Source organism: Triturus cristatus, chromosome 2_1, assembly GCF_964204655.1.
Source record: "Triturus cristatus chromosome 2_1, aTriCri1.1, whole genome shotgun sequence".
Taxonomy (NCBI): domain Eukaryota; kingdom Metazoa; phylum Chordata; class Amphibia; order Caudata; family Salamandridae; genus Triturus; species Triturus cristatus.
In genome coordinates this window covers 630,021,630-630,048,164 of record NC_140581.1, presented here as the reverse complement: position 1 = coordinate 630,048,164, position 26,535 = coordinate 630,021,630, and the positions used below count along the sequence as shown (strand labels likewise).

At 43.1% G+C, this 26,535-nt stretch overlaps 1 protein-coding gene across 9 annotated transcripts in view; it reads right to left on the bottom strand.

The window, feature by feature from the left end:
- The window catches only part of PAM (peptidylglycine alpha-amidating monooxygenase), a 1,234,044-nt gene that overhangs the window by 389,649 nt on the left and 817,860 nt on the right, over window positions 1-26,535 (bottom strand). For all 9 annotated transcript variants that reach the window (XM_085632559.1, XM_085632564.1, XM_085632562.1 and 6 more), the window contains 2 exons: window positions 12,796-12,876; window positions 12,241-12,317 (listed from right to left, as the gene is read on the bottom strand). In XM_085632559.1, the coding sequence (XP_085488685.1) occupies window positions 12,241-12,317; window positions 12,796-12,876 (158 nt within the window). The remainder of the gene's footprint in view (window positions 1-12,240; window positions 12,318-12,795; window positions 12,877-26,535) is intronic.

Genomic DNA, 26,535 nt, shown 5'->3' with positions numbered 1-26,535 from the left:
AGCCTGGTCTCATTTTGTAACCTCCCATTGCGACACCCCCTGTTATGTGTGTTGTTACAAGGTAGGCTTTAATTACAGCGTATGAGCACTTTTTTCTCAAATAGCTTTCTCCTGCCTGCCGTTGCAGGCAGGACACGCTCTCTCCTACCACTTTTAAAAATGTTTTATAGCACAAACATATTTGCAATGCAACAGGTCTCGCATTTGCGAGAGTTTAAGCTATTGGCATTATAAATGACAATGCCTTTTATTTATTTGTTTTAAAAACAACACATAAATAAAAGGCATTGCCATTTACAATGCCAATAGCGCAAACTCTCGTAAATGCGAGACCTATTGCATTGCAAATGCTTGTTTTGTCTCTCTCTGGTGCTCCTGTCCACTCAATCTCACTGAGCTCTTACTGGATGGCAGCAAACATTACTTTTAAAAAGTTAAATGAAATATTTTCAGATTGCTGTATCTCCATGGCGACGGAACAAAAAAGTGGAAGTTCTGAACATCATGATGGGCGCTTGAGGAATGGAATGATTACATTCGAACATTATCACTCTATTGCAGACACCTGTGAGCTACTTTCTGATGAAAATCCTTCTCTAAGGCTGTAGAACACACAGTTCCTATTAAAAATGTAATAAGCGCATGCCAGTAACAAAGCGCAATAGTGTTCAGCGATTTACTCAAGGAGAAGTCTTTATACGTTCTCATGAATACAACCTTTTGGAGAAATTATGTTTTATTGTTGAAACGCTTCATAAAAAGCAACCAATGAACGCTCTTATCCCAAAACTAATGAGCAAACGATAAGAAGTGACAACTGTGATTCTCCCTTTAGAGCATCTAAAGCAATGGCTGATGTCCGTAAACCTATGAAGCGGTAAATTTGTTTTCGTAATTATGAAGGGCTGTGTTAAAAAAGGCAGCTGGCCACAGCGGAGAGCTCTATGAGAGCAGGGCTTCAAGCGACACTCGTGAAGGACTGGCCGCGCACTTCTTGCGTTGATTGCTGCTGAAAGACGGTCAATCTTTCACAAACCCTCGGCTATGGTGGGCCCTACGTCGTGGTTTGATCTGAAAAACACAAAACTGCTCGGACTGGCTTGGAGCCTTCAGTCATTTCCCTGCAATCCCTTACAACTAAAGCAGTGGTGTTGTAGGCAACAATCGCAGTCAACTTCTCTTGGAGCAGTTGAGAAGCAGGACATGCCTACCCATTGCCCATGTGCCCACCTTACCAATCCGACTCTGCCTTCAGCAGCCTTTCTGAGCTATGACTAAGTGCCAACTTACGCCCCAAGAACATCCCAAAAATGGCGCTTATGCAATGCAATGTAAATACGGTGCTATGTAAAGCGCTCCAATACCTTCGGGTCGAGTTCGCGCTATATAAATATACAACAAAAAAAAAAAAGAGTCACCAGTGGTATTGACGAGCCTCACTATCTGTCTATATACTGCTGTGGCGGTATACATGTGCACTCTAATTACTATGGTGAAATGCACAAGGTCTGAAACAAGAACCCGATTTAACGATATGCATATTTGCAACACACCCATCGGAAGAAAATGTGCAATTAATAATCCTTTCCCAGAAAACATTTATTACATATGGGATATTCTTATTTTCCCAGAAATATTATTTTACCATTCGAATCAAACGTAAATCTGTATAACCAATGAACGCCCTGAAATGTACAGAAATCCGATGGGATTGAAGAGGTGTATTTTTTGTTAAAAAGATGGACAGATTCTAACGCCCAACTGGAATTCTTTGTGCTGAAGTGAGGTTTCAAGTGGGTAGAAGGATGCAGTTTTACGTTTGAGAATCGAGACTGTTCTTCACTGCAGAGAAACAGACAGGCGAGGTGCTCACACGTGTAATTTTAAGCAGAGCACATTTTGAAGTAGGTCCGCAGAAAGCAGGGACCTTTTCATGTGCTTTATATTTCACTTATTGTTGTATTTACATAAACAACGATTTACTTATGGTGGGACGGCAATCACTCCAATTGGAGATCCTTGCAGCCAGTCAAATAAGCTTCAACGGGAGGGCACACCTAAACTAGAATAAGTGTCTCTGGGTGTTCAAATCCAAAGACATTTTTGAGAATGGTAATTGAATATAGCACACTTATGTATGTCTGCGTTAACCCTGTTGATCAACTCTGGACAGATACATCAGCATTTGCCTTTCTAGCATGGCACATTCCTTCTCAATAAACAGTAATAAGGACTCACAAAGTCTGGAACTATAGAGGCACCATCGGGCAGGCAAATGGCATGCTAAGATGGCTGCCTACCGGCATTCAGCAAGTGGGACAGGCAGCAGGAGGTGCAGCTGTATCAGGCCTGAGATGACCCCCGGAAGTATACATCGGATTGTGCGTGGCAGGCAGTGATAGGTCAGAGGCCTGCAGCAAACTTCCTGAAGTCACTGAGGCAGAAAAGCAGCCTCAGAACCACTAAGATGATGAAGACAGTGGTGGGTGGAAGCCAGCAGATTGAATGGAGCCGTAGAAGAGTGGAGTGTAGAAAAGGAGAGCTGCTTACTGCACGGAGATCACAGCTACGGTGCCAGGGGCTGAGAGACCGAGGGGTGGGTGACTGGGAAAGAGGTCGATGGAATCTACTGTGGTGTAGGACCTTTTCATTGAGATGGAAGGGTTTGGCATTGTATCACAAATTAAACAGCACCGGCCTGTCTTCACCCTCTTGAACCTTGAAACTTTGCAATTGGTAATGCTTTATGTATTTTTCTTCTTGGTCCTTATTGTAGAGGGATTTTACTCCATGTATTTCAGTGTAGTGGTCCAATAGGCGAACACTTCCGGCATAAAGTGCCCACCTTCTTTAGTGTTCTCATATTAGGAAGATTGCGTTGAAAATCTGGCTTGAAAAACTAGCAGTAGGGGGATGTTCTGTGGCAAATGTCTGTGTATGGAAAGGACCTGGGCAGCAGGGCCAGAGCAAGGCATGGGCAGTGTGGGCAGCTGCCCAGGGCCTCGCACTCAGCCTACCAGCGTGGTGCCCCACACAGTGCAACACACCACCAGTCCTCATGTACCCCTGCCGATCCAATTGAGAGAAAGGTGGCTGGTGGAAAAAAACTGGTTGGCTGGGACATTCCACAGGTCTTTACACCAATACCTGGGTTCAGGTTAAGCTAGGTGTTGGTGATACCCTATCACAAAAAATAACACCTATAATGAAAGGTCGATAGCAAGGTTGTGTCCTTGCCCCTTGCCTTTTTAAACTATTTTTGTCAGACCGTTTTCAGCATCTGGAATCTGTCAATGCCTATTCCCCAAAACTAGGTGAGGGGCAACTGAGTTTATCTACAATACGCAGATGATACCATCCTGTTGAGTCAAACCACAATAGGTTTACAAAGATTGATAAAAGCATTTGATGATTATATTTTAATGAATGGCTTGGAATTGAATGTCAAAAAAACTAAAAGTATGCAAGTTGGACCAGTAAAACGAAAGATCAATACATGGAGGGCTAATTGAAGTGGTAAAAAAACCTATAGATATTTAGTCATTTTATTTGACAACCGAATTTCTTTTAAAAATCATTTTAAAGACTTAAAGGCTAAAACTGCAACTCATATTCATCCTTTCAAATGTGTATATAAATCGCTGGGATGCCAATCATATGATCATATTCTTAAGGAGAGCAAATCTACAGCCAACTATAACATACAGCTCTCCTATTACCAGGTGGAAAGACGCGACAACTATTGGATTTATTAATTATCAAGGCTTATAAAACTATTTTTGGGATCCCCAGGTCAGTTGGCCAAGCAGGAATAAAACTTGAGTTTGGTCTAAAAAGACAGTCTATGGCAGAGGCAGCTCCTCCATTAGGGCGGAGGAGCATTGTCCCACTGTTTTCTCGCAGTGCGAGAAGCAGAAACATAAAATGGTATTTTAAATACAATTTTATGCTTCTGCTTCTCGCGCTGCGAGAATGCAGAACAGTATGCCTTGTTGGGGGAAGGTGGTTGGGCGGGTCGGAGAAGAGTGGCTTGCCCAATGATGTGGGCCCAGACTGTTTAGTCGGCCCTCTGGGGCCGCCAAACCAGTCATGTGCACCCCCCTTTTCTCTATGTAGGCTGCATGCAGCCTACATAGTGAAAATAGCCTTCCTACTGGCGCCCGGCTGGGCGCTGTCCGCACCAATCACAGCGCTGCCATTGCAGCGTTGTGATTGGCTTTGGGGAGGGAGGCTGCCTGCTTCCTGTTACTGCTGAACAAGGGACCCAGCCAGGAGTGGAGGCGGTGCGGGACCCGGTAAGGTACGTTTAAAAAAAAATGTAATTCCCCCCGTGCGCTTCATCTGCGCGACCACAGCCCCCCCACCCGCGAGCCGCGACTGGTCTATGGTGTCGCAAGGCTCTTCCTTGAAATGTATGTATACATCTGACCATGTCTCTTTAGGGCACATCTGTTGCCTTGAAATTGTCAATTCTGTTTCCTGGCGAACCTATATCTCATCTTGCGTTCATAATCTTGGTCTGCATATAGGGTCGATTGACTTGACAATGTCCATTTTTAAACAAATTCTAAACAAAATATCAAAGTCAATTCCCTCAATGCGAATAAAGTGGTTTTAGCAGCAAAAACCCATGCATGGTCTGTGATTAATTCCCATCAGGGCCTTCGAATCCAGCCATATTTCAATGCTTATTTCTCGGCTCCATTAAAAACACTTTTTTTTAAAAATTCGAATGGGTATAAATCGAACCAAGGAAGGTACGCTGAGCTGGATTCAGCAATGGCCAAGCACTAACTGTAGACTGTGTGGGTGGTCACAAGAAACCCTATTGCATACAGTGTTGGCGTGTCCTAAACTGCTCAATATACGTTGCACCTTTTTAAAACCCCTATTTCTCAAAGCCTGGGTAAGATCGGCTCGTCAGGCTCTGATCTTAAGTTTATAGGGCCAGTCGATTCCCTTGCTATGCCAATTCATACATTTTTAGCCATCGCTAAAAAACATTTGGGGTCAGCAGTTTAGGGGTTTTCTTAATGAAGTAAGTATTAACAAGGGCATTTTTAAGGTTTTATGACTTTCTGAATGATACAGAGTCAATCTTGTAGTTATTGGGAAGGAAAAAGGGTAACCCAATAAACCCATGGAGGCTTGGGTAATAGAATCTTGTAGTTAAGGCAAGCAGCTCCAAATGCGATTGTGAAAACCCATTTGTTTTTTTCTTAGATTATTTGCACGTTGTGGATATTATAGTTTGTTTGTACAATGGATTTAATTGTGCATAACTCCTATGAAGTTTCAGATAATAGGCTTTTAGAATATACTGAGATCCCCTCCTGTTTACTCTGCATTTTGCATTTTAATGATACAGGTGGTGCTCATATGTATTTTATAGTTGAAAGTAGTGAGAACACTTTGATGCATGTTTACAGCTTATTTGCACAATGTGGATATTACAAATGAGTCAGTGTCTATGTCGCTATGGTATTCTGACCCAAATGATATCTTGAAAACTCACTTTAAGCTTATTACCACAATGGAATTTAATTCGCCTAACGTCTATGAATTGGTTCAGTCTTAGATAATAGGTGTTAATTTTGTTGTTATGGCCATCTGTTCCAATTGAGTTTGTTAAAACTCAGTTGTTCCTTCAAAGTTTATTTGCATCTTATGGATATTACAGCCTGTCTGTGCAATGTGATCTATTTTGTAGAAATTCAATGAATCAGACTTTCTTTGTAACCTGAATTATAATAGTATGTATTCTATAGCATATTTACACAAAACTATCCAAAAATATTTGTTCTTATTATTTATTTTACAGATTTTATTGTGCTTGTTTTAAAAATAAGTAATAATGTTTCAAAAGTTTTAACTGCAATGATTTTTGTTAATCAAGCAATAAAGAATTAATCAATCATGGTAACAATTGGGCCCATGGGAGGAGGCCACCCTTCCTGGGTCTCTCAGGGATGACGTGGGAAGGCCTAGGAGAGGGGCCTCTTGTCCCAGTTGCAACGAAACACATTTTGCAGGTTTGTCCTGCAATTAGGCCTCCTGCACGGGAGCCCATTCAGAGACACTGCGGTTCGCCCATTGTCCAGCACTTTAGCGCCCCCACAGTTTTAACTCTCAGCCCACAAGCAATTCTCACACCTTCAGCCAGAAATCATCTGTAAAAGAGGTGCTTGTAGGAGGCTGAGAGGAGGAGCTGCAGCCCAGGAGAAGTCTCCACAAAGCAGCTTCCGGAGCCCTGAAGGTGTCACTTATGTAAATTAGAGGGGCCTCGCACATTCCCCTTCGCCCGGGGCCCCAAAAATCCTAGAACCGGTCCTGCTGGGCAGTAAGGAAGGCCTGGCAGCTGGTAATGAAGGACTGGTACCTGGAACAAGGATCGGATTTATGGAGGGTGGTAATGAGGAAACCGGTTCTCTGGGAGGTGGATCTAGATTAAAGCTACTTATGTGGTCTGTTACTTAAGGTGGTTTATTTAAATGAATGCTGGCAGTCAGTACTCATACCAGCATAGATGAACACTGCTTAAGAAGTACTGACAGAGAAATAGAAAAAAGCCTTTGGATCAATCTCCACGAACATTTATGTCAAAGAACAAAATGTCCACTGACTTGAGAAAATGCAAACAATAGAAAAGGAATGAGCTAAAGTGGCAGCTCAGGAGCAGGTGAAGGATTTGCAAACAAGAAATGACCATTAGGCAACAGACACACAGCAGAGTGATACTGGCAAATTTGTGAAGCTGAGCCAGAGCCTGTTCAAGTTTAGACCTTTTGAATTGAGATCCATCATAAGAATAGTTGGACAATAAGGGGTAGGGCATGGAAAACGTAATAGTGAGCTGGGAACGCACTATATAGACAAAATGGTCTCCCTGGCAATGAGATTTTTTAATACGACATGGTTTTGTTAAATCAGTGACTTCTAAAAAAAAAATGAAAAATAAAATAGATTGTCATGAATGTAAGTAAAGTGACTATTTCCTCTTCAAGTATCTTGGAGTAGATACTAACAGATCTCCACTAACATTCCTCAGGGAATGAACCAGGGTGTCAGGATGGATGTCTGCACCCATTTTCACCCGCTGTGCCATCCAACATTTTTTGGTTTTGTGCCCCACAAGTCCATCAATTTTTAAATTTGTATTTCTGAGGTTGCCACTTTAAGCCATCCCATGAAGAGAAACACTAGTTCATCCGAGGCACAAGCTACGCATAGGAAAGGGCAGGAACTAAACTGGTATATGCACCATAGTGGTCTCTAGAGTGTATCCCCTTCTATCTAATGATGCCAGGCCCTGGTTGGTGACAGTTTTGTAGTTGTTTAGCGTGTAGCGGTGCGTCACTCCAGGCTCCCAAGGGGAGAAACGTATTTCATCTTGTAAAAAAGTCTATTCTCCCAGTTTTTAAGTCGAGCCTGGGCAGCGCATGCGCTGCTCTGCGAGGTATACTGTATTGAGATATGGACTTGAAGCCCCGCCCACTCTCCGCCCATAGTTGTCATTAGCTTGCGTCATTGTCCTTGGTGAATGATGTCTTCTAATTTGTTAACAGGCTTGTGTGTCCCTACTTAGTACCGCCTTGTCTTCATTTGTAACCTCCCATCAGGACATTCCCTGTGACGTGTGTTGGTGCTTGGTAGGCTGTAATTACAGCCTCTAAGCAATATTTTGTTAAATGCTTGTCACCACGCTCTCTCGTAAGGCTCTCACAGCACGGCATGCCACAGTGGTGGCCGCGCCTGTGGTTTATTTGCAATGCCACACACGACTGCATATTTTTAAAATGTATCTTTTGTTTGTAAATCGCCCAATACCGCGCTTTCACGTTAATGGCGGACGCACCCCTATCTTTAGACGAGTCGCTTCTAAGGAAAGGGGCGCAGCCGCCATTACACTGAAAGTGCAGCATGGTGTCCTTTCGCTAACAACCATTTGCAATGCAATAGGTCTCGCAATTAGGGAAGTTTCATAAATGCGAGACCTATTGCATTGCAAATGCTTGTTTGACATGTTTTCACTTCTGAAATAGAGGAACACATTTGAATGATTATGAACAGTATATTGATCAAGAACGCCAGACTACTGGCTGATTAAGAATGATCCCCTCACTAGCGTGGACCCGTTTTAGAGTTTCCCCATGCAGGAATTTGAATCTTCTATGTGATTGTGATCAAAAACGAGGGATGGATGCTCCTCATAGGAAAATTACAGGACAAGCCACATCTGCATCTCAACTCTCGGACAGGATACACAAAGTTTCCCGCCACCGAGGCTCTCCTAGAGTACAGTTTTGTTTTACTCGTGGTATATGGTAAAAATGTCTTTTGGTTTCTTCCTTAATTCGTTAGAACCTTTTGTGAGGAAAGCCTTTTTGGCTCTCCTGATTTTCCTGTGGTTGTCTTTCCTGTGTGCTTTTCAGTGGGTTTTATCCTCTGTGGACTTAGGTTTGCACATACAGCTTTCTAGGTTTTGGTTGGCACACTTCAATTCAGTAACTTCTGCAATAAACCACCTGTTGATTTCTTCAATGCTTTATATGGGTTTTTGAGATGTGAAAGGGCCTCTAGGGTTGTTTCAGAATACTCTTTGAATAAGGAAAAACATTTGGAAATTTCCCTTTAAATATACTTTGTCTTCTTCATATAGTAGCCAATTTTAATTTAAAATAGCAACTGATTAGATTAAAATATTTGGGTCTTGAACTTGCAGGCTCTGTCGATACGAGGGTTCATGTTGAGGAAACACTACTTGCCAAAATTAAGAAATTAACGGATGCTTGATCACCAAAATGTATTACATAGTGGGGCTGGGTAGAAATGGTTACAATGCCGCTTGCGCCACAAATCAGTTTTTTACTAAGCATGTTTTCAGCTACCCTTCCCATTTCCTTTCATAAGTCAGCCAATGCAATATTATCATCTTTTATATGTAGGGGTAAGAGACCATGAATATCGTTCTGAAAACTACAGACAAATAAATCTCGGGGCGGCTTAAATTTCCCTAATTTTCAAAATTATCAAATAGCCTTACTAGCCAGACAATCCATTTGGTGGCTTCACCCAACAGCGGCCAATCAGATTTGGTTTATCCTCTTTCACTCATTAACACTTTAACAATTAAACAATATAAAGTGTCTCATTCCTTCCCGATTACTAAGGACCCAATTTCTGCCATAAAATATTTGGATAGATGTTTTCTTCATAAAATTAAGGGGTTTAGAGTTCGGCTCCTTGTGGTTTAATACTGCTATTAAATTACATCCTGTCTTATCCTTCCGGAAACATTGGTCATCTATGGGTATAATCTATGTTAGAGATGTCATCTATGGATATAATCTATGTTAGAGATATTATCCAACCTGACAACCCCATATCTTTTGCAATGTTATCTGAAAAACGTAACATTCAACCTTGGGACTTTTACAATATCAAAACACTAAAAGTTACTTAGAGGTGCATTAGAAGGCTGCATACGGCTGGCTATTTACTCTTTCTTCAGAAACGTTAGCCCACGACACATGCAGCATCAATAATCTCTAAAACCTTGCAGAAAACATTCAAGCCGGAGACAGTTCAGATTCAATGGGCATGGGAAAACTCCTGTTCTAAATAAGATACTGAATCCATTCCTTCCACATCGTGGGACAATATAGGAAGTTCTCTCCTGCGTTATAAACCCCCCCATACTACATAGTAAATTTTGGACAGCTTATAGTTTATACTGGACTCCTCAGCTGCTTGTTGGCACTGTGTTCATCCTCTGAGTGACCTAGATCATTTACTGTTTTACTGTATGCATATACGTCCTTCTGGAGAGATATCGAAGTCATGCTGTATTATATTTTTAATATTAAATAGTCCCTAACTCATATGTTAGTCTCTTTGGGAATACATGCTTGTTCTGATACACACCTGGTAAACTCTTTAACCATCTGGAATTGTTTTCATATTGAGATTTTGCTATCTATTAAAACTATACTTTCAAGTTGGAAAAATTACAATAAAGTCTCATATCACACAAGGTGGGCGTGGGTTTCTTTTATCATAAGTGCCGATAATACACTACACAATATTTCTTACAATACCAAATTCTCTTGACTTTCATGGTCCAAACAGGACCTTTAATTACAAAAAAACAGCCCTCCTTGAGCGAGCAATGTGCTGATTTCAACAGTTTTCAAAAGCGTGCCTCTTCCTCTCTTCATTCTTTTCTCTTCTTCCTTCCTAACTTCTCTGTTTCTTTCCCTCTTTCTATTGCGCACAAGATTGTACAGATATTTTTTTTTAATATTTTCATAAGTACATATCCAGTGTCTGACCTGGTCGATATTGTCATGCATATACCTTATTGGTTCAATCATTACACTGTATTATAATGAATTCATTTATAAAATAAAAAAATATTTGAAATTAAAAAAACAAAAGGATGTAGTGTCAGATTGAATGGCTTTAACTTTCACGTTAATTGCATAAAATACTTTGGTAGGGATTTTTTAAACTATCTATAAAGGCTTCAGGGATGGAAGTGTTATTAGAATGTGTGGTAATCAGTGTGTAAGTAAGGGTGGGTAGGTTAGAGGAGAAGGAGAGGTTAGGCCATGTAAGTGTACCCCTGGATCCTAGGTGTCAAGGTTGTAGATGAAGATAAGGTAAGGTGTATGCCCAGCACTGTGTGTTGGACCACTATGTTGGAACTATTTGGTAGTATTGATGGGCAGGTGAGGAACTATGTATTTGAATGAGGAGAAGATAGTCCTGGGGATGACAGTGCAAGTGAAATCAGTGGCATGGTTTAAGTCTACACCCTTTCTATTCATTGGATGATTATGTACCCAGGGGTGGGGGGAGGTTGGCTTGGAGTAAATTTCAACATAGTTAGTGGAGCTTTCTTCAAACCTCACTGTGGTTAGGCTGCCTATGCAACAGTCGGGCTTTGATAAGAGGTTGTGAGCATCTAGTTTATGTTTCATGGTCAAAGAACGACTATGGGGCCAATCTTTACATACAGGTACAGAACGTTCTCCTAACTGTCTAGGGGTCCGAGGTTGGAGAGGCAGTGGGAAGTGACAGCACTGGCTAGATGCTGGGTGGCATTCAGTTATCGTGAGATTATGTTGATTGCTGCAGGTGCTTTAGGATGGTTAACACTTTTTGAGGTACTCAAAGATTACTTTGAATGCCAGGCGGTTCTGGTCTTTGGGCTGAACCATGATGATTCCTTCATATAGATAGATGTTTAAGGCAAGCATTCGAAGTCACCGTGTTGAATGGGGTGGTAGAAGAATCGTGGCTGACAAGGGAGCCGTTCCCTTATTCAGCTTGCCGTTTCTTAGATTATTGGGACCCTTGAAGGCATCCTAGGTGGGATAAAATCTCGCCAATGTATAATGGAAGTGGGACATGTTGGTCCTCATGTTGAGATAAGCAAAAAACGGAGTAAAATATTGCACATTATGCGACTAACCAAGGATGACTTATTGCTTTGAATCACCAACTAGACTTCAGGTGTTGGTTATGGTTTTTCATGTAAGCAGGTTTCTCAATTGTATGCCGTTTGATTATTGGGCGGTTTAATGTAGGACTGCAGTCAACAAAATTAAGTTCGAAAGTTCATCTATGTGAGAGACATAGAAATGTATAATAGTCAGTTCGTCTTTCATGTAATTAAACATGGGGCATTAATATGCAATCGTTGTTTAATCAATTTATGTACATACAAGCAGACCAAGATAGCACACTCAATACAGCGAGGAAGATCCTCACCTGAGTTGACCATCTCTTTATCTTGCAAGATTTGAAGCAAGTGGGGTGATTGTTTTGTGCCCAGTGTGCTGGGGTCTAGTGTTCATTTGATCCATGGAAAGGTAAGAACTAAGGTGACTGCCCGAATCAGAAGCACCCACCTGATTTACTGAGTTTCCCCTAAAATAGCCAGATGGGCCATTTTGACTATTGGCACATCTACAAGTCAAATCTGCCCAACCACGCTCCATGTCTGCAGATCAAGCCAGGACTAAATCCTTGGATAAAGTAGTCGATCAACAGCATGCTCAGAAAGTGGCTGCTGTACATGCCTGCTGCGCCTTATTCAAAAATAACATTCTGATTTCATGACTCCCTTGGGTAGGTCCTGCAAAAATATGACTAACTAACATTCAATGAAGAATTTATGTAAAGATTTTTAATCAATTTACTGACATAGAACACACATTTATAGGGCTATGTTACCTGTGGAAGCTGTGGACTCTGTCTACCAATCAATGTCCATTCACCATCTCGAATTCTGTACCCGCTTACAACCTTTCCTGCAATAAAAAATACTTTTGAATGAGAAGAGGATGAAACTACAAACACAGGTTTTAGATATTTTAATGCAAACTGTGCACAACAACAGGCCTAAAGACAGACACGCGAACTTTTGAGATGTGTGAATTAAAGAGCATAAAGAATGCAGTTTAGGCAAGTCTTGATGGAGCGGAACAGGATATGCAGCAGACCAAGATGAGAGAACCACACACTATGCACTACATAAAGAATAAAGTATAAAGTATAGCTAGGATCACTACATAGGCTAGAAAAGAGGGAGAGCAGAAAAAATGTGACTTGTCATTCCAAAACACAAAAACATTGTCTTCTAATGTTCTGCATGCTCTAAAAAGAAAGGATGCTTTAAAGAGAATGCAGAGGTTGGTATAAAATGAGGTTCCATGAGAAAACTAAATACTTCCTAACTATAGGGTAGCATAATCAGACATTATAGTAACAGAATACAAGTATTCTTACCTAAATGGTGAGTGTGGACTCGATAGGCGAATGGGTACATTGGATACCTCTTGTAAGCGCAGGCAATATCTGAATTTGTAACTGTAAAAAGGAAAACAAAATATACAATTACAGTAATAGTGAAGAAATCAAAAAAGATCCATGTAATCATTTCAGAGGTCTTACACTCCGTGACAAACTAAAAAAAGGAAATAAAGTTGTTAAAGACGAATATAGACATACATATAGAAATTTCATGATAAGAATGTTGTCAAATATGATATTTAGGTGGGCTGATTTTAGTCACCAACATAAGCGATCATAACATTAAAGGTAAGTGTGGTACTTACATATTGTTGGATGATGTTAAAACAAACTTCTGAATTTACTACTGTGCTAAAGGCACTATCATGTGTCCATTTCCCTGATTGGGACTCAAGTCAATATTGCGGTCTCTCTGTCAACTACTTAGATCATTCTCTTTCCAAAAACAAGAGGTCTTACTTGTGATGAAACACAACCTGCAGCAACTTACTAAGATTATCATTCCTTGAGAATAAAACATGATGGGGCACATGCATCAAAGCTTTTTGTGATCACAAAAGGTGCAATTCGCAAAAATCTTCCGTTTGCGGTCGCAAAATGGGCTTTTGCAATGCATGAAACAATTTGGCATGAGCAATTTCGTTAATCACAATTTTTTGCGATTTCCCAAATTGCGATTGCATTTAAGGAATCACAAATTGAGATTCCTTAAATGCAATGCAAGAAGCACTTTCAAATAGCGATTTCACTATTTGGGGCCACAAATTACCATAAAATAAAACAAAACGGTAATTTCCAAAAACTTTGAAAAATGCACTAAAGTGCATTTTTTCAAAGTTTCATGTCACACACACACATGCCCTTGGGTCATGTGTGTGTGTACAACATGGTTGCACAGTACAATTTCAGGGGTGCAACAGGGTGTCCTTTTGACACCCTTGCACCCTTAAAATTGCATGCGCAATCTGCGAGTACCATTCATTCCTATGGGCCTATCATAGGAATGAATAGGAAGCCAATTAAGGAATGTATAGGAATACCTATTTTTAGAGCGATTCCTACATGCAGAGGCTTTTGCGATTCCTTAATAATCGCAATTAAGGGCTCGCATAATCCTACCTTGATGCACGTGCCCAATAGTCCTGCCTTCCAGCAATCAAGAATGTGGCTTTTTTTATTTAAATCACTGGCAGTAAAAATTTAGCCCAAGGATTAATAATAATACCAAGAGTCAGATTTAGAAGTGTGAATTTAAAGGGTAGTTGTAAAATTATATGGTAAAACCATTCGCTTGTCCTTACCAAAGAATTTAGTGATCATCTAAGAGACATTTTAACTAGTGGCTACTTAAGAGCAGCACAAAGATGATCTTACTTTTGATGATAATTAATCCATATTCTGCAAGGGGTACATTTCAATGTAAATATATATCCCTGCAGTACACAGGGAGAGGTATTTTTGCACAAAGACAATCTTTCCTAATTCAAGAATGCATGAAATGTTACAGTTGGTGTTATTTTTATTTACCGCTGGGGATAAAATTAAGACCCTTTTCAAGAGGAGGCAAGCTCCAGCATGAGTAGCTAAGGCAAAACTGTTCAATGAAAGGTATTCTGTTTTGTGAAATATTTCCTAAAACTCCATGGTACTTTGTAAAACAGCACTGACCAGGATGCAACGAGTAGCAATAGCACGTGTTAAAGACTCAAGAGCAAAATACGTGAGATTACTGTGTCCATAATTTTGCTTGACTATGCTAATAGCGGACATGGCAATTACAAAAATGGACAAATATGTTAACTGACTCATTGTTAATGACATTATCTAATTAGTTCCATATCCCAGCACTAATCCCCTATGTATGTTTGGGTATGTTTACATTCATGATTCACACTTTGTTTCTAAGCATCACAGTCACGAAGGGCAGCTTTAAAAGCTAGAAATCTGTTTCTGTAAAAGTATTCTGCCTTTGAAGCGGAATTTCTGCTTTTATGAAGCCATTTAATGAATATTCCAGGAAATATACTCATATGCACAAGCCCTAAGCTTACATGAGCAAATTTTTAATAAAACGTGTATCTTTCCACATTTTTTCACACAGGAAACAAATCTTCCTTTGCCTGCTTCGACATTAAATATTTTGAATAGATAAAATTCTGAAAACACGTATCAATTACCACAGTCGTAGTTCATAAGTCACAACCGAGCTTCACTTAGCAGTGGATACATACATTTGTTTGTCATTCCATGGCATCAATTATCCCTTTTGTAACCTTTAATTCTGGCCCAGAGTCTGCAATAAAGGCTTCATTTGGTTTAGAGCATGGGTACTCACAAACTTTCTTTCGGGGGCCAAATTTACAGTGTGGTTTGTGGCTGAGGGCCGCACCGGTGGGGGCGGGGGCAGTGGGGGAGGAGGCGGGGCTAGAGCAAAAAAAAAACTATGACCATGAGGTTGAACACAGGCCCCTGCAGCGGACGCCTTCGTCCACTGAGCCACCAGACCCGGCATTCACACATCTATCTATCTATCTATCTATCTATCTATCTATCTATCTATCTATCTATCTATCTATCTATCTATCTATCTATCTATCTCACGCTCCGTCTCCCTCCCTCTCTCTCTCTCCCTCTGTCTCCCTCACTGTGTCTCCCTCTCTCTGTCTCCCTCCCTCTCTCTCCGTCTCCCTCCCTGTCACCCTCCCTCTGTCTATCTATCTATCTATCTATCTCACGCTCCGTCTCCCTCCCTCTCTCTCTCCCTCTGTCTCCCTCACTGTGTCTCCCTCTCTCTGTCTCCCTCCCTCTCTCTCCGTCTCCCTCCCTGTCACCCTCCCTCTCTCTGTCTCCCTCCCTCTCCCTCTCTCTGTCTCCCTCCCTCTCTCCATCTCCCTCCCTCTGTCTCCCTCTGTCTCACTCACTCCCTCCCTCTGTCTCCCTCTCTCCGTCTCCCTCCATCTGTCTCACTCACTCTGTCTCCCTTTCTCTCTGTCTCCCTCTCTCTCTCCGTCTCCCTCCCTCTCTATCTCTGTCTCCCTCCCACTCTCTCTCCGTCTCCCTCCCTCTCTCTATCACTCTCTCTCTCCTCCTCTGTCTCACTCACTCTGTTTGTCTCCCTTTCTCTGTCTCCCTCTCTGTCTCCCTGTCTCCCTCTCTCTCTCTCTCTCTCTCTCTCTCTCTCTCTCTCTCTCTCTCTCTCTCTCCGTCTGTCTCCCTCCCTCTCTCCATCTTTCTTCCTCCGTCTGTCTCCCTCCCTCTGTCTCCCTCCCTCTCCCTGTCTCCCTCCCTCTCTCTGTCTCCCTCCCTCTCTCTGTCTCCCTCCCTCTGTCTCCCTCTCTCTCTCCGTCTCTCCCTCTCTCTCTGAATCACTGTTTGTCTCTCTTTCGCTCTCCCTCCCTCCCCTCTGTCTCCCTCCCTCTCCCTCTGTCTCCCTGTCTGTCTCCCTATCTGTCTCCCTCTGTCTTCCCCCTCTCCCTCTCCCTCTGTCTTCCTCCCTCTGCGCACTCTGTCTTCCTCCCCCTGTCACCTCACCTGCTGCTCTCACTCCCTGCTGCCCTCCGTCACCTCACCCTGCTGTCCTCCTCACCCTTTGACACCTCACCCGCGCTGAGACAGCTTCCGAGAACACACACAGCCGCCGCCGCACCCAAGTACTTAACAGGTGTTTTAAAAACCATTCACTTGTTAATGAGGCTTTATTGTATTTCACCTCTTCTTAGCGCCCCTGCATCAGGGGCGCTAAGAAGAGGTGAAATTCAACAAAGCCTCATTTACAAGTTAATGGTCTTTAAAAGAAATCGCCCGGGCCCCAGAAGCTCCACGCTGCTGCAACCGGCGATGTAAAAAACACACAGGTATGATGTCTGTAAGGTCCGCGAGTCGCCACGGAAGGCTTGCCGGGCCGCCGCCGGCCCGCGGGCCGTACTATGAGTACCCGTGGTTTAGATGGAGGGGAAGACGGGCGGTAGAAGGGAGTGCTTTGTTTTGATCACAGAGGTGCTATTGGAGGTTGCCTCTGGGAAGAACTAAGCAAGGGAGAGAAAGAGAAACTTACAAAAAGTTCTGTTTTCTCATCTTACAAACAGTGGCGTAGCTAGACCTAAGAGCGGGAGATTGGAAGGCTGGCGATACTCTTGACGGACACCTGTGAAGGGGAGGCGGGGTGCTGGCGATTCCTGCGCGTCTGCCGCCCCACGACGGCAGCAGGTACAAGTGGGGTGAGGCCACCACCCCCAAAACACGTGTCGCCCGAGGCAGACCGCCCCACCCATGCTACGCCACTGCTTACAAAGCTAGGGACTTGTGGGCTTGTTTTGGCCAGAGGTCAGGGCTGGGAACAAGGAAATGGGTCATAGCAGAGATGAAGGAAGGAGTAGAATGTGCAGGACGTCTGGCTTGATTTGCATAACACATTCTGACATCACTGCAAAGGCTGCTAGGTTAGCCCTATAAAACACTATCCACACCAATCTCAAATCAGAGTGCTGGTGGACTGAGAAGGAATCAAATAACTGTCTGCTAAGAAGAATGTATGTTTGTTTGGAAAAGGACTTAGGAGTGTTTGACTCCCGCTTATTTGAACTCTGAAAAGCTCCACTCAGAGTCAAGGGACTTGCTGACTCAAAACAATAAAATGATACAAAATTTCATTGAGAGAATTAGCAAGATCAGTTGGACTGGCCTTTTGAGTATGTTCCCAATTACAAATGGGGAAAACGTTTTTCCACTCTAACCTGTGGCATGTTGTCCTGGCAGCAGATTCTGAAGGTTTGGTGACATTAGGAGCACCAGAGCAGAAGTTACAGAACCTCTGTCACAAATTCTGAAAGTTTGGACTTTCAGGCCTGCTGTTAGATTTGTGCAGTAATGGACAAAAATTGGCAGAGTGTGCCAGACAACAATGCAACCTCGGCAGCTACTGTTTCCAGGGTTGTCTTCCAGGTCTTTTTGCTGCCTCGCTCAGCGCTCCAGTGGAACCATGAAATCACTATACCCGACCTTGCAGCGCTTCTGTTACTGACAACTGCATGCCTTATGCAACGCTGGATTCTGACTTCCTTACCGAACTCCCTCTTCCTTTGGGACAGGACCACTGACCACTCTAACACCTGGAATCTCTCATTCATGCACTTTTTTCTTTCCCTGAATCTTATCGCTCCTTCGTCCCTTCATCATTCTCATTGCACTGCGTAGTGGACTAACAACATGATGGCGCGTTATAAGTCAAATAGATAAATAAGCAAAAGTGAAATCTGCGAAGGTAAAACTTCTGCCTGGGGCAAACAGCTAGGTCTTGGCTGACATCACTTCATCCCCTCCCTGCTGAAGAGTGTGCCTAAGGCCTGGTCATCTGTACCCTATAAAATAAAGTAAGAATTTTAGATTTCTGTTGTTTTCTATTAAAATTTTTTATAACTCATTTCAATATCCTAACTTGGATGTCTTTTTAATAATTAAATGTTGCTTTTGTTAAACTAAACTAGTTTAGAACTGTATTTCTTTTTTGTAACTGTAATGTTTTGGTGTTGGTATTGCTGTAAAAATACTGTATTCAATTTTGTCTCGAGAAGACCTTGCTGCTTGGACCAAGCTACCAATGGTAAGCTCATGATTGCTCAAAGAAACCATTTTTTGTTTAAATGTAGGCACTTTGACTAGGGGGAGGTTGGACAAACTAATTTCATGACTGAGGCCTCTCTCTTCCATAGTGTAAAATTAATCCTTATAAGTCAACCCTAAGGTAGACCCTAATGCCGATAGGGGTGCATGATATTTAAAAGTAGGTCATATATAATTGATGTTTTACATGTCCTGGCAGTGGAATAAAGCTACAATGTCGTTTTTCACTGTGGAAAGGCTGGCGGCATCTCCCTAAGTTAACAATGGTTTACACTATTACATTTAATAAGTGCAAATTTCAGTTTGGGAGTAGCTAGAAAAGAAGTTCAAGGACTCATTTTAATAGTAATTTAAAATACAACCAAATGGTCAAGTTGGATTTTACATTACTAATTGGGAAATTACACTTAAGGAAAGTTGTCCCTTTTCTCCCTTGACAGGATGGCCTGAGAGCTGTGCCCAGCCCTGTTCTGAGCTTTTTCAGCATCCCCTATCGAACCCCACTTCGGATCCAGCTTGCCTCACTGACGACTCATCGATCACCACTTTTTCTCCATAAACATTTTCAAGTCAGAAGATGTATTTTCCACCAGGACAACGTGTTCCCGGTATCCGATTCCCGCTCCATTGCGGTCACCCTTAATTTTGGACTTTGGCCTGGTCTAACACGACCAGATAACTGCAGTTGGTACTTTGTGCTTTTTGGCGCTATTTTAATTCAAACCTAAAAAATTCATATCTTCGATCCTACTCTTCAAAAATTTGTTGTTCTGGCGTCAGTTTATGAATTAAAATATTTTCCTTTTTCCTAAATATGTTTGGGATTTTCTTGTGTTGTGTTTTCACTTTATTACTATTTGAGTGAGAATAAATACTTTACACATTGCCTATAAGTTAAGCCTGACTTCTTTGTTCTTCGTGCCACACTACCAGACAGTTAATCACATGTTTGTTTATTGGTACAACCTGACAAGGACTGTGATTTTTATTTGACGTGGGTTCTCACACCCCTCAACTAATTCTCCAATTTCTTACACTGACGTACAGCACTGTCTGTGCAGTGTGATTCAGTGATTTGTGTAAAGGCAAACTTCCCTTTACATAATCTGAAATCAAAATTGATTTGTGATTTTTGTCAATTCTCCTTTATTTGTAATTGGGTATTTTATGTCTCTCGCCTTAATTGCACTCCTATCCTCATATTTAGCACCAGTGATGTTTGCAAGAATTGAGGTGGATCTCAGCAACATTCATAGCTCCACTGTGGCAGAGTAGACAGTGACAGCCGCTACCCGAGTAAATTGGTGGGGTAATAAAAATTCTAATAAAAACATACCTGAATACTGACGCCCTTCGTCACGCCACGGTACCGCTTCAGCTCCACCCACTGACGTGACGATTCTCACACAGGCTCCCAGAGTGCCCTGCACAGATCCAGATGCTACTCTCATGCTGCTATTTCCCAGCATGAGAGAAGCGTAGGGATTGGGTGGAGTGGGCTGGTTCTACGCTCCAGCAGGGACTGGCAACAGTGCTCCTGAACCCTGCAGATATCGCAAATCAATAGCTTGGAGATATCCAAGTGAGCATGTAGGTTTGGACGGCCGTGGACAGCCAGCCAAACCTACATGCACACTGGTAGTGCCCTGAGCCCACCACTCCTGCTGCCAGTAGCCCTGCCCTCAAGACTCGGCGGCAGCTCTGGAGTAAAATATAATGATAATAAAGCAGTTTTATTAACTGCTTTATTATCATTTTATTTTACGTGTGTCTGCTAGTTCCAGCAGCAGGCCAACACTTCTCAGCCGTAGCAGAGGAGCCGCCCTTGGGAGCAGAAAAAGTTGTGTAATGAGGGGGGGAGTAGAAACTAGCAAAAGGTACCAAGAAACTAAATTACTAGGTAGCCCTCAGAGGCTGGAAAGAGGACTACATGTTGCAATCCACATCATAGCAGCAGGAGGAGGATGGTGCAGAAGAGGAGGATGAGAAAGAGGTGGAGCAAGAGAATATCCTGATGATGGTCCCAGAGCCAGAGGTGAGACGGGGGCCTACAGGCGTGAGGTCCTCTGCCAAGATCAGTGTGGGATTCCACATCCTGATCCCTGAATTGTTGGAGAATAGGCAAGATGAGAGAGAGTTGAGGCTTCAACTGGCCTGGAGGACAAAAAGGCAGAAGCGGAGAGTCTTAGAGCAAAAAGCCTAGCTCTTGAGGAGAAGAAAGTTCTGCTGGCACATGAGATGAGCCAGAAAACACTTAGCCTGAGAGCAAGTAGGGTCATAAAGTCTAGTGAAGATGGCAGCAGTGACACAGAGATGCCTAGAGGAGGTAAAAAGGTTCACATCTCCAAAACCTGGGTGCCTCGCTTTGTGTTGAGGGATGACACTGACAAGTGGTTTGAGGCCCATAAGGTAGTAAGTACTAAGTCATAGAGGAGCATTGGGGGGCTAATCTCTGAAAGAATATGCTGGTCAATGGGAGGGATATCCTAATGGCCCTGATAAAACTGACAGCAAGAGGTATGGCCCAAGAAAGAAACTGTTGGGAAGTAAGGTTGGCCTTACCCCCAGAGAAATACAGCTCAGAAAGCAGCTGACAGTGGCATGGGGAAATTGAGTGCGGGGGACACGCAAAACGGCAGGGAGGCTATTGCTGCAGCAATCAAGCAAAATCAAGCTTGTCACGCCTTCCCTTGCCCGTCTCACACAGTGTGGCTCCGGTTCTGGACCTCATGAATTCAAGGTCTGTGCTTCTCACTGAACCTAGGGACCACCATCCAAACAAGGTCACCAACACACCCTGACACACCTGCAGAGAGGGGGCACAGTCATCAATGTAGGAACCCTCGCAAAATGGGACTAATGTTGGTTCCTGGTGCCTGCAGTGCCCCACGTGCTAGGATCCCTGGAGGCACAGTACTTTTAAGCAATGACTCGGCTAAGATCTTTTGAGCTATACACTCCAGGGGATGGAGTCAGTCATGGCACCTGCCAGATGAGATAAGATTATTCAGCGCCCAAGGTCACAAACACAGAATTGTAGAGCTGGCATAGGCCACGCAAGCTTCCACGAAAACATGCTTCAAGTACACTGGGTCATCAGCTGTGACATGGATTTAGGTGTGATCTATATAGTCAAGGCTCTTAGGCTTTACTAGCAACCCGAGGACTACTCACAGGAGCTGAAGTTAAATTGAGTAAACTTAACGCTCTCAGGGCATTAGTGGGCAGACACTGTAGGTCCAGGGATGAAGGGAGCTCAGCATGGTGGATGTGAAGCCGGGCCTCTGCCAGCATTGTAGGTAGTTACACAGCTCCCTTGCTTATTGGTAGACATAGACTGCAGAGTTAAACTCCCAATAAACTGGGCCACATAAAAGAAAGGAGGCACAGACTCCAGATTTCAAATGGCTCTACAATGGCTACCATTAACCACAAAAAATCTTTGCTAGTAGCAGGAATGTCCTCTCTAAAATGTACAATTGTGTGTCCCTGCCCTGAGTTCTAATCTATGATTATCTAGTATACTTGTTTTTGATTTAGGCCCCAGGATCACACTAATTGAGTGTGTACGCAAAGACCTAGGCCCATCCCTTGAGATGAGTTGTTACATTCCTGGGTTAGGCCCATGTAAAGCAGATTTCTTACAATGTCCTCACAATAACATTTCTGCTGTGAACTTTTGCACATATTTACTTGTACAACATTTTTGGATTTGTTTCTCTGAAACTAAACTTGTTTTCACATCTAGCTTTGCACAACATCACAACATTATCACAATGCCCTGAACATCATGTACAAGGTCTCACTATGTAAAAATGTAATCTCTATCTTCATCCAAGAGGAGACAGGGCTATCTACATATCCATAACATCTCTAATCTATAAGCGCTTTGTTAGGCTGCTTTCTATTATAAAAGATGAGCATACCAATAGATTAGTAGAGGAGGCATTACAGCTGACACCGAGGGTCCTTGCATGCGGAGAATTCACCATGCAGTGGTCTGACATCTCGTATGGGGTGTCCAGGTCGTGACCAAGACAGGGCCTTCATTCTCTCCCCTCAGGTAATGGGGTTGAATCGTGCCCTGGCGGGATTATTGGCTCTACACCTACACACACTCTAGGTACACTTAGCGTAGGGTTTGCATAACACGAGTATGCTCGATTACTGCCTTGTTTTATATGCCTACATACACTGTTTTAGCACCATGGTAGAACTATATCTACTAATTACGCTTTTGGTGCTAGTAATCACATTTATCTGCTTCTGTCTACTAATCATTGCAGCGCACGTATTTTATACAATAACGCTGGTTGAATAAATATATTGAAAACGTCCCACTGTGTATTCTCTGTGTACCTCAAGGAGAATAAGTGAGCACGAGTGACTGAGCAAAAGGTTTTGTTCTGTTTCCACGATCCCTGAGGTGTCAGGGTTGTCACGTTCACAAGTTGCCAGAAACCATTCGCACCCTGATAAGGTTAGGGGGCTTACCATGGCACTGTGAGCTAGCTGGTCTATGGGCCAACATATCCTGCGGGGGTGTCCAGAATAAGTTTGGGAAGCAAGCCCCTAGTTTATGTTGTCCACCAAACGCGCAGATCCTACAGATTAGTAGGAACTACAAGACAGAGTGAGGTCATGAACCTGGAGGGACACATCAAGCATTCACTGATTAGCTGGACAGTGGACTACTGTCCCTGTCAAGGGTTTATCATGTACAGCCATGATGACAACAAACTGTGTACCAGTAGCTGTGAAGACCTTCCTATCTGTGTCAATGAAGTCGAGTTCTACATCTGTGCACTAACAAGTGTCCTAGTGCAAACATCCCAGTGCATGTAATGCATGTGTGTAGCCTCTGTGGGGCATGCATTGTATGTATGAGCAAATAAGAGTAATGGAGGCCTGTGGTTTCCATTTTAGAAGCCCCTGATTTACTCAAGTGCACTTTTGCAGACAGAGGAAGTGTATTGTTGATTAGTCTTCCTCACTGACGCTATTTGGTATATGGTGGGGATGAGGAGCGGGAATACATTCCTTGTTGTTCAGAGTATGAACAACAAGGATGGATGAGAGAGTGATCTGCAATGCTCTGAGGACTGGAGAGTAGACTGTTTCCCAGGCGGCCTGCACCATGGCACTGTTCTAAAGTATGCACATGTGAAAGGAACCGCTGTAATCCTTTAATTTGTGCATAAGTGGCCGGCACAATGGCTCTTCCCTAAAGTGTGCCTGAGCATACTGCACTGCTTAAAAACTTGATTACAGTACCTGGGCAAACTGAGATGCTGCAAGTCTTTAAGTTGTCGCCGAAGCAGATACTGCACTAGTGTAGTGACTGTCTGGAACTGTAGGCCTGTGCTGCTGTCCCATCGCTGTGAGCTGAGTTGGCGCTGTGCTGCTGTCCAAAACCAAAACATGTGTGCGGTGGCTGCTTGACCTCTGACCCTGAAAGTCATCACCCTGCTAACCTAAAGCCCAAAAGTGGGCCTGCGACCAGCCAGCGACCATCAATGATGCCAGAGCCTGTGAGCCAGATCAGACTCCCGGTGGCAGACTCTGGTGCTGCTACCGAGGACTCGGCTCAAGGCTGATGCTCTTGCAGCTGGTGCATCTCCTTTCAGAAGGCAAAGGGAGAACCAGACGGGTGCTGTGGGTCCCAGGGGTGACAAGCACTTCCGAAGAGCTTGCACTGGTGAGACATGGATATTGGAACTGAGACTGCTTATACAGCACATGAACTGTAAAAGAGATAGGTAGCACTGTGCCTGCGCCTAAAACATTCCATACCAGATTCAGCCCGGCATTTAGATGATGGTGGGGAGGGAGAAGGCGAGGAGGAAGGAACCTTGATACCTGGGTACAGTGGTTGACAACAGCACGCTTTGTACGTGCATATTGTAGTGTCTATTGTTTTGTTTCTGGAGTGCATTAAAATTGTTATTTGTTTTAAATTAAAGATAAACTCTGGGACGGATAATCAATTACTACGCTGCTGTGGGATTGTTCAGTTCTCAGCTTAAAGCACCCTAACACTACCTCTCTGTGAAGCCTGTGACTATTCACCATGGCTAAACACACAGAAGCCTTCTGGTCTAGGGGTGAATTCTAGGCAAAATACAGAAACACCAGATCAAAAAGGGCTTCCCTTTTAAAGGACAGTTTTCCTCACCCACCAAAAGTGGCATGCTTCATCATTGGGGAACCAGCAGTAGAAGAACGTAGATCCTAAAGAAGGCCACAATACTGACTAGGTCATCAGCCGAAACATGTCGATCCTTGAATGACACGACGGGGTCTAATGTGTCCTGTCGTGTTTTATGTTTTTAATCCTAGCACAGAGCAGCCAGAATAAAGTCATACGGTGAACCCTGGAGCTAGTTTTAACTCACTTTAATACTTCACCACGCCAACAGGCTCTCATTGGGTATTTAGTAACTACCCTCCTAGCATACAAAACATCCCTGAGCTCCTCCGTCTCAGAGAGGGGGTTGTAGCCCGCACAATGACTAGGTTTCATTGTGCAAGGGGGTTCCCCAATGATGAAGCATGCCACCTTTGGTGGGTGAGGGAAACCGTCCTTTAAAAGGGACGCCCTGATCTGTTGTTTCTGTATTTAGCCTAGACTTCACCCCTAGACCTGAGGGCTTCTGTCTGTTTAGTTGTATGGACTAGGGGAGTTAGCCCTCACTGGTTTTTAAATCTCCTCTGGCCCTTTTTGTGGCTTTTTATTCACCATGGCTACCAGAGACATTCAAGTGTTGAAAGCGTTGTACTTTGTCAAATATGCAAACACATAATAGTATAGGCCCTGGGATACCAGAGGCAAATTACCCTTGTCATAAGGCACAGTAGCACCTACTTGCCATGTGGTCCCTCTGAACAGGGTCTGACTATCGCCCAAGATAAACATGGAGTTGGTTGCCAATGAGAATAGGAAGAAAACAGATTTATCCTAGAACACTCGATAATTTGCCATGTTTCGAGCAATGTCAACTGATGTGCCTACCTCTCCCAATAGGAACAATAAGTGTTCAAGATAACTGGAACGATAAACCCTCATTACTTCTCCTACTGAAAGGCACTACATTATGTGAAGGTTCATTCAGCATGCCAGACAGAAGGCAATGACATTTGGTGGGCTGCTCTTATTTCGGAGATCTAACTGATAAGCAAAGATAAAAATCAGCAAAAATAATAAGATACTGTTTTTGCGGATTTTTGTGCGAAATGGAGACTTGGGATCATCTAGATTTCCTGAATAGAGGCCATAGACTCGTTAGTGCATTAGGGAAAGTGATGTCAGATGCCACAGGTCTCATCTGTGTACAACGTATGTATGACAAAGGCCTCAGTCCTCATACATTTATCATGAAAGACATATGCTTAAATCAATAGGCCATTAAGTAGGGGTTGCTAATGCACTTTATTAAAGCCTGTAAACAGGTCTACAGACTTGGTCATAGTACATATACTCCGCTGTATTAAAAAAGCATCTGACATCATAGACTGCTGGCTAAGCAATAATGGGGTACGGGTTAAGAAGAGGTAGTTGGGGAGCACAAGCCAGAATGTTAAAACTAGGGGGAAAAAACAAGATTCAAATTGACACAATTCAAATGATTACACCAATAGTTCTTACTGGCGGTAAGTACTCGTCACTTCAATATCAATCCAATCTGGTCCCTTACCATCTGTGACACATATATATGAATTTATAGCCCCTATTTAGAACATATGTGTGTGTCTATGCCTACCGAGACTGTGACATGTCAAATGAAAATGCTCAATGCGTGATATTCTACATGTTGCACTGCTTATGGGATGTCCCTGTAAACTAATAAAGTTTATCAACAAATAAAAAAATTAATCCACCCTGGCGCCGTGCTGCCTGATGTATGGACTGCAAGCTGCAGTTTTCCCGGGGGCGGAATGGCTATATTCTGCATTATTTGGGGGTAATTCGACTTGCCACCAGAGTGAAGGTAGAGGGTGCACTGGGGCCGATACTGCCCATCTCCATCCAAGTCTTTAAGGTCAGGTGTACATTACCTTTCTTGAAAATTCGTTTTCAGAAATGGGGTTAGCAACGGT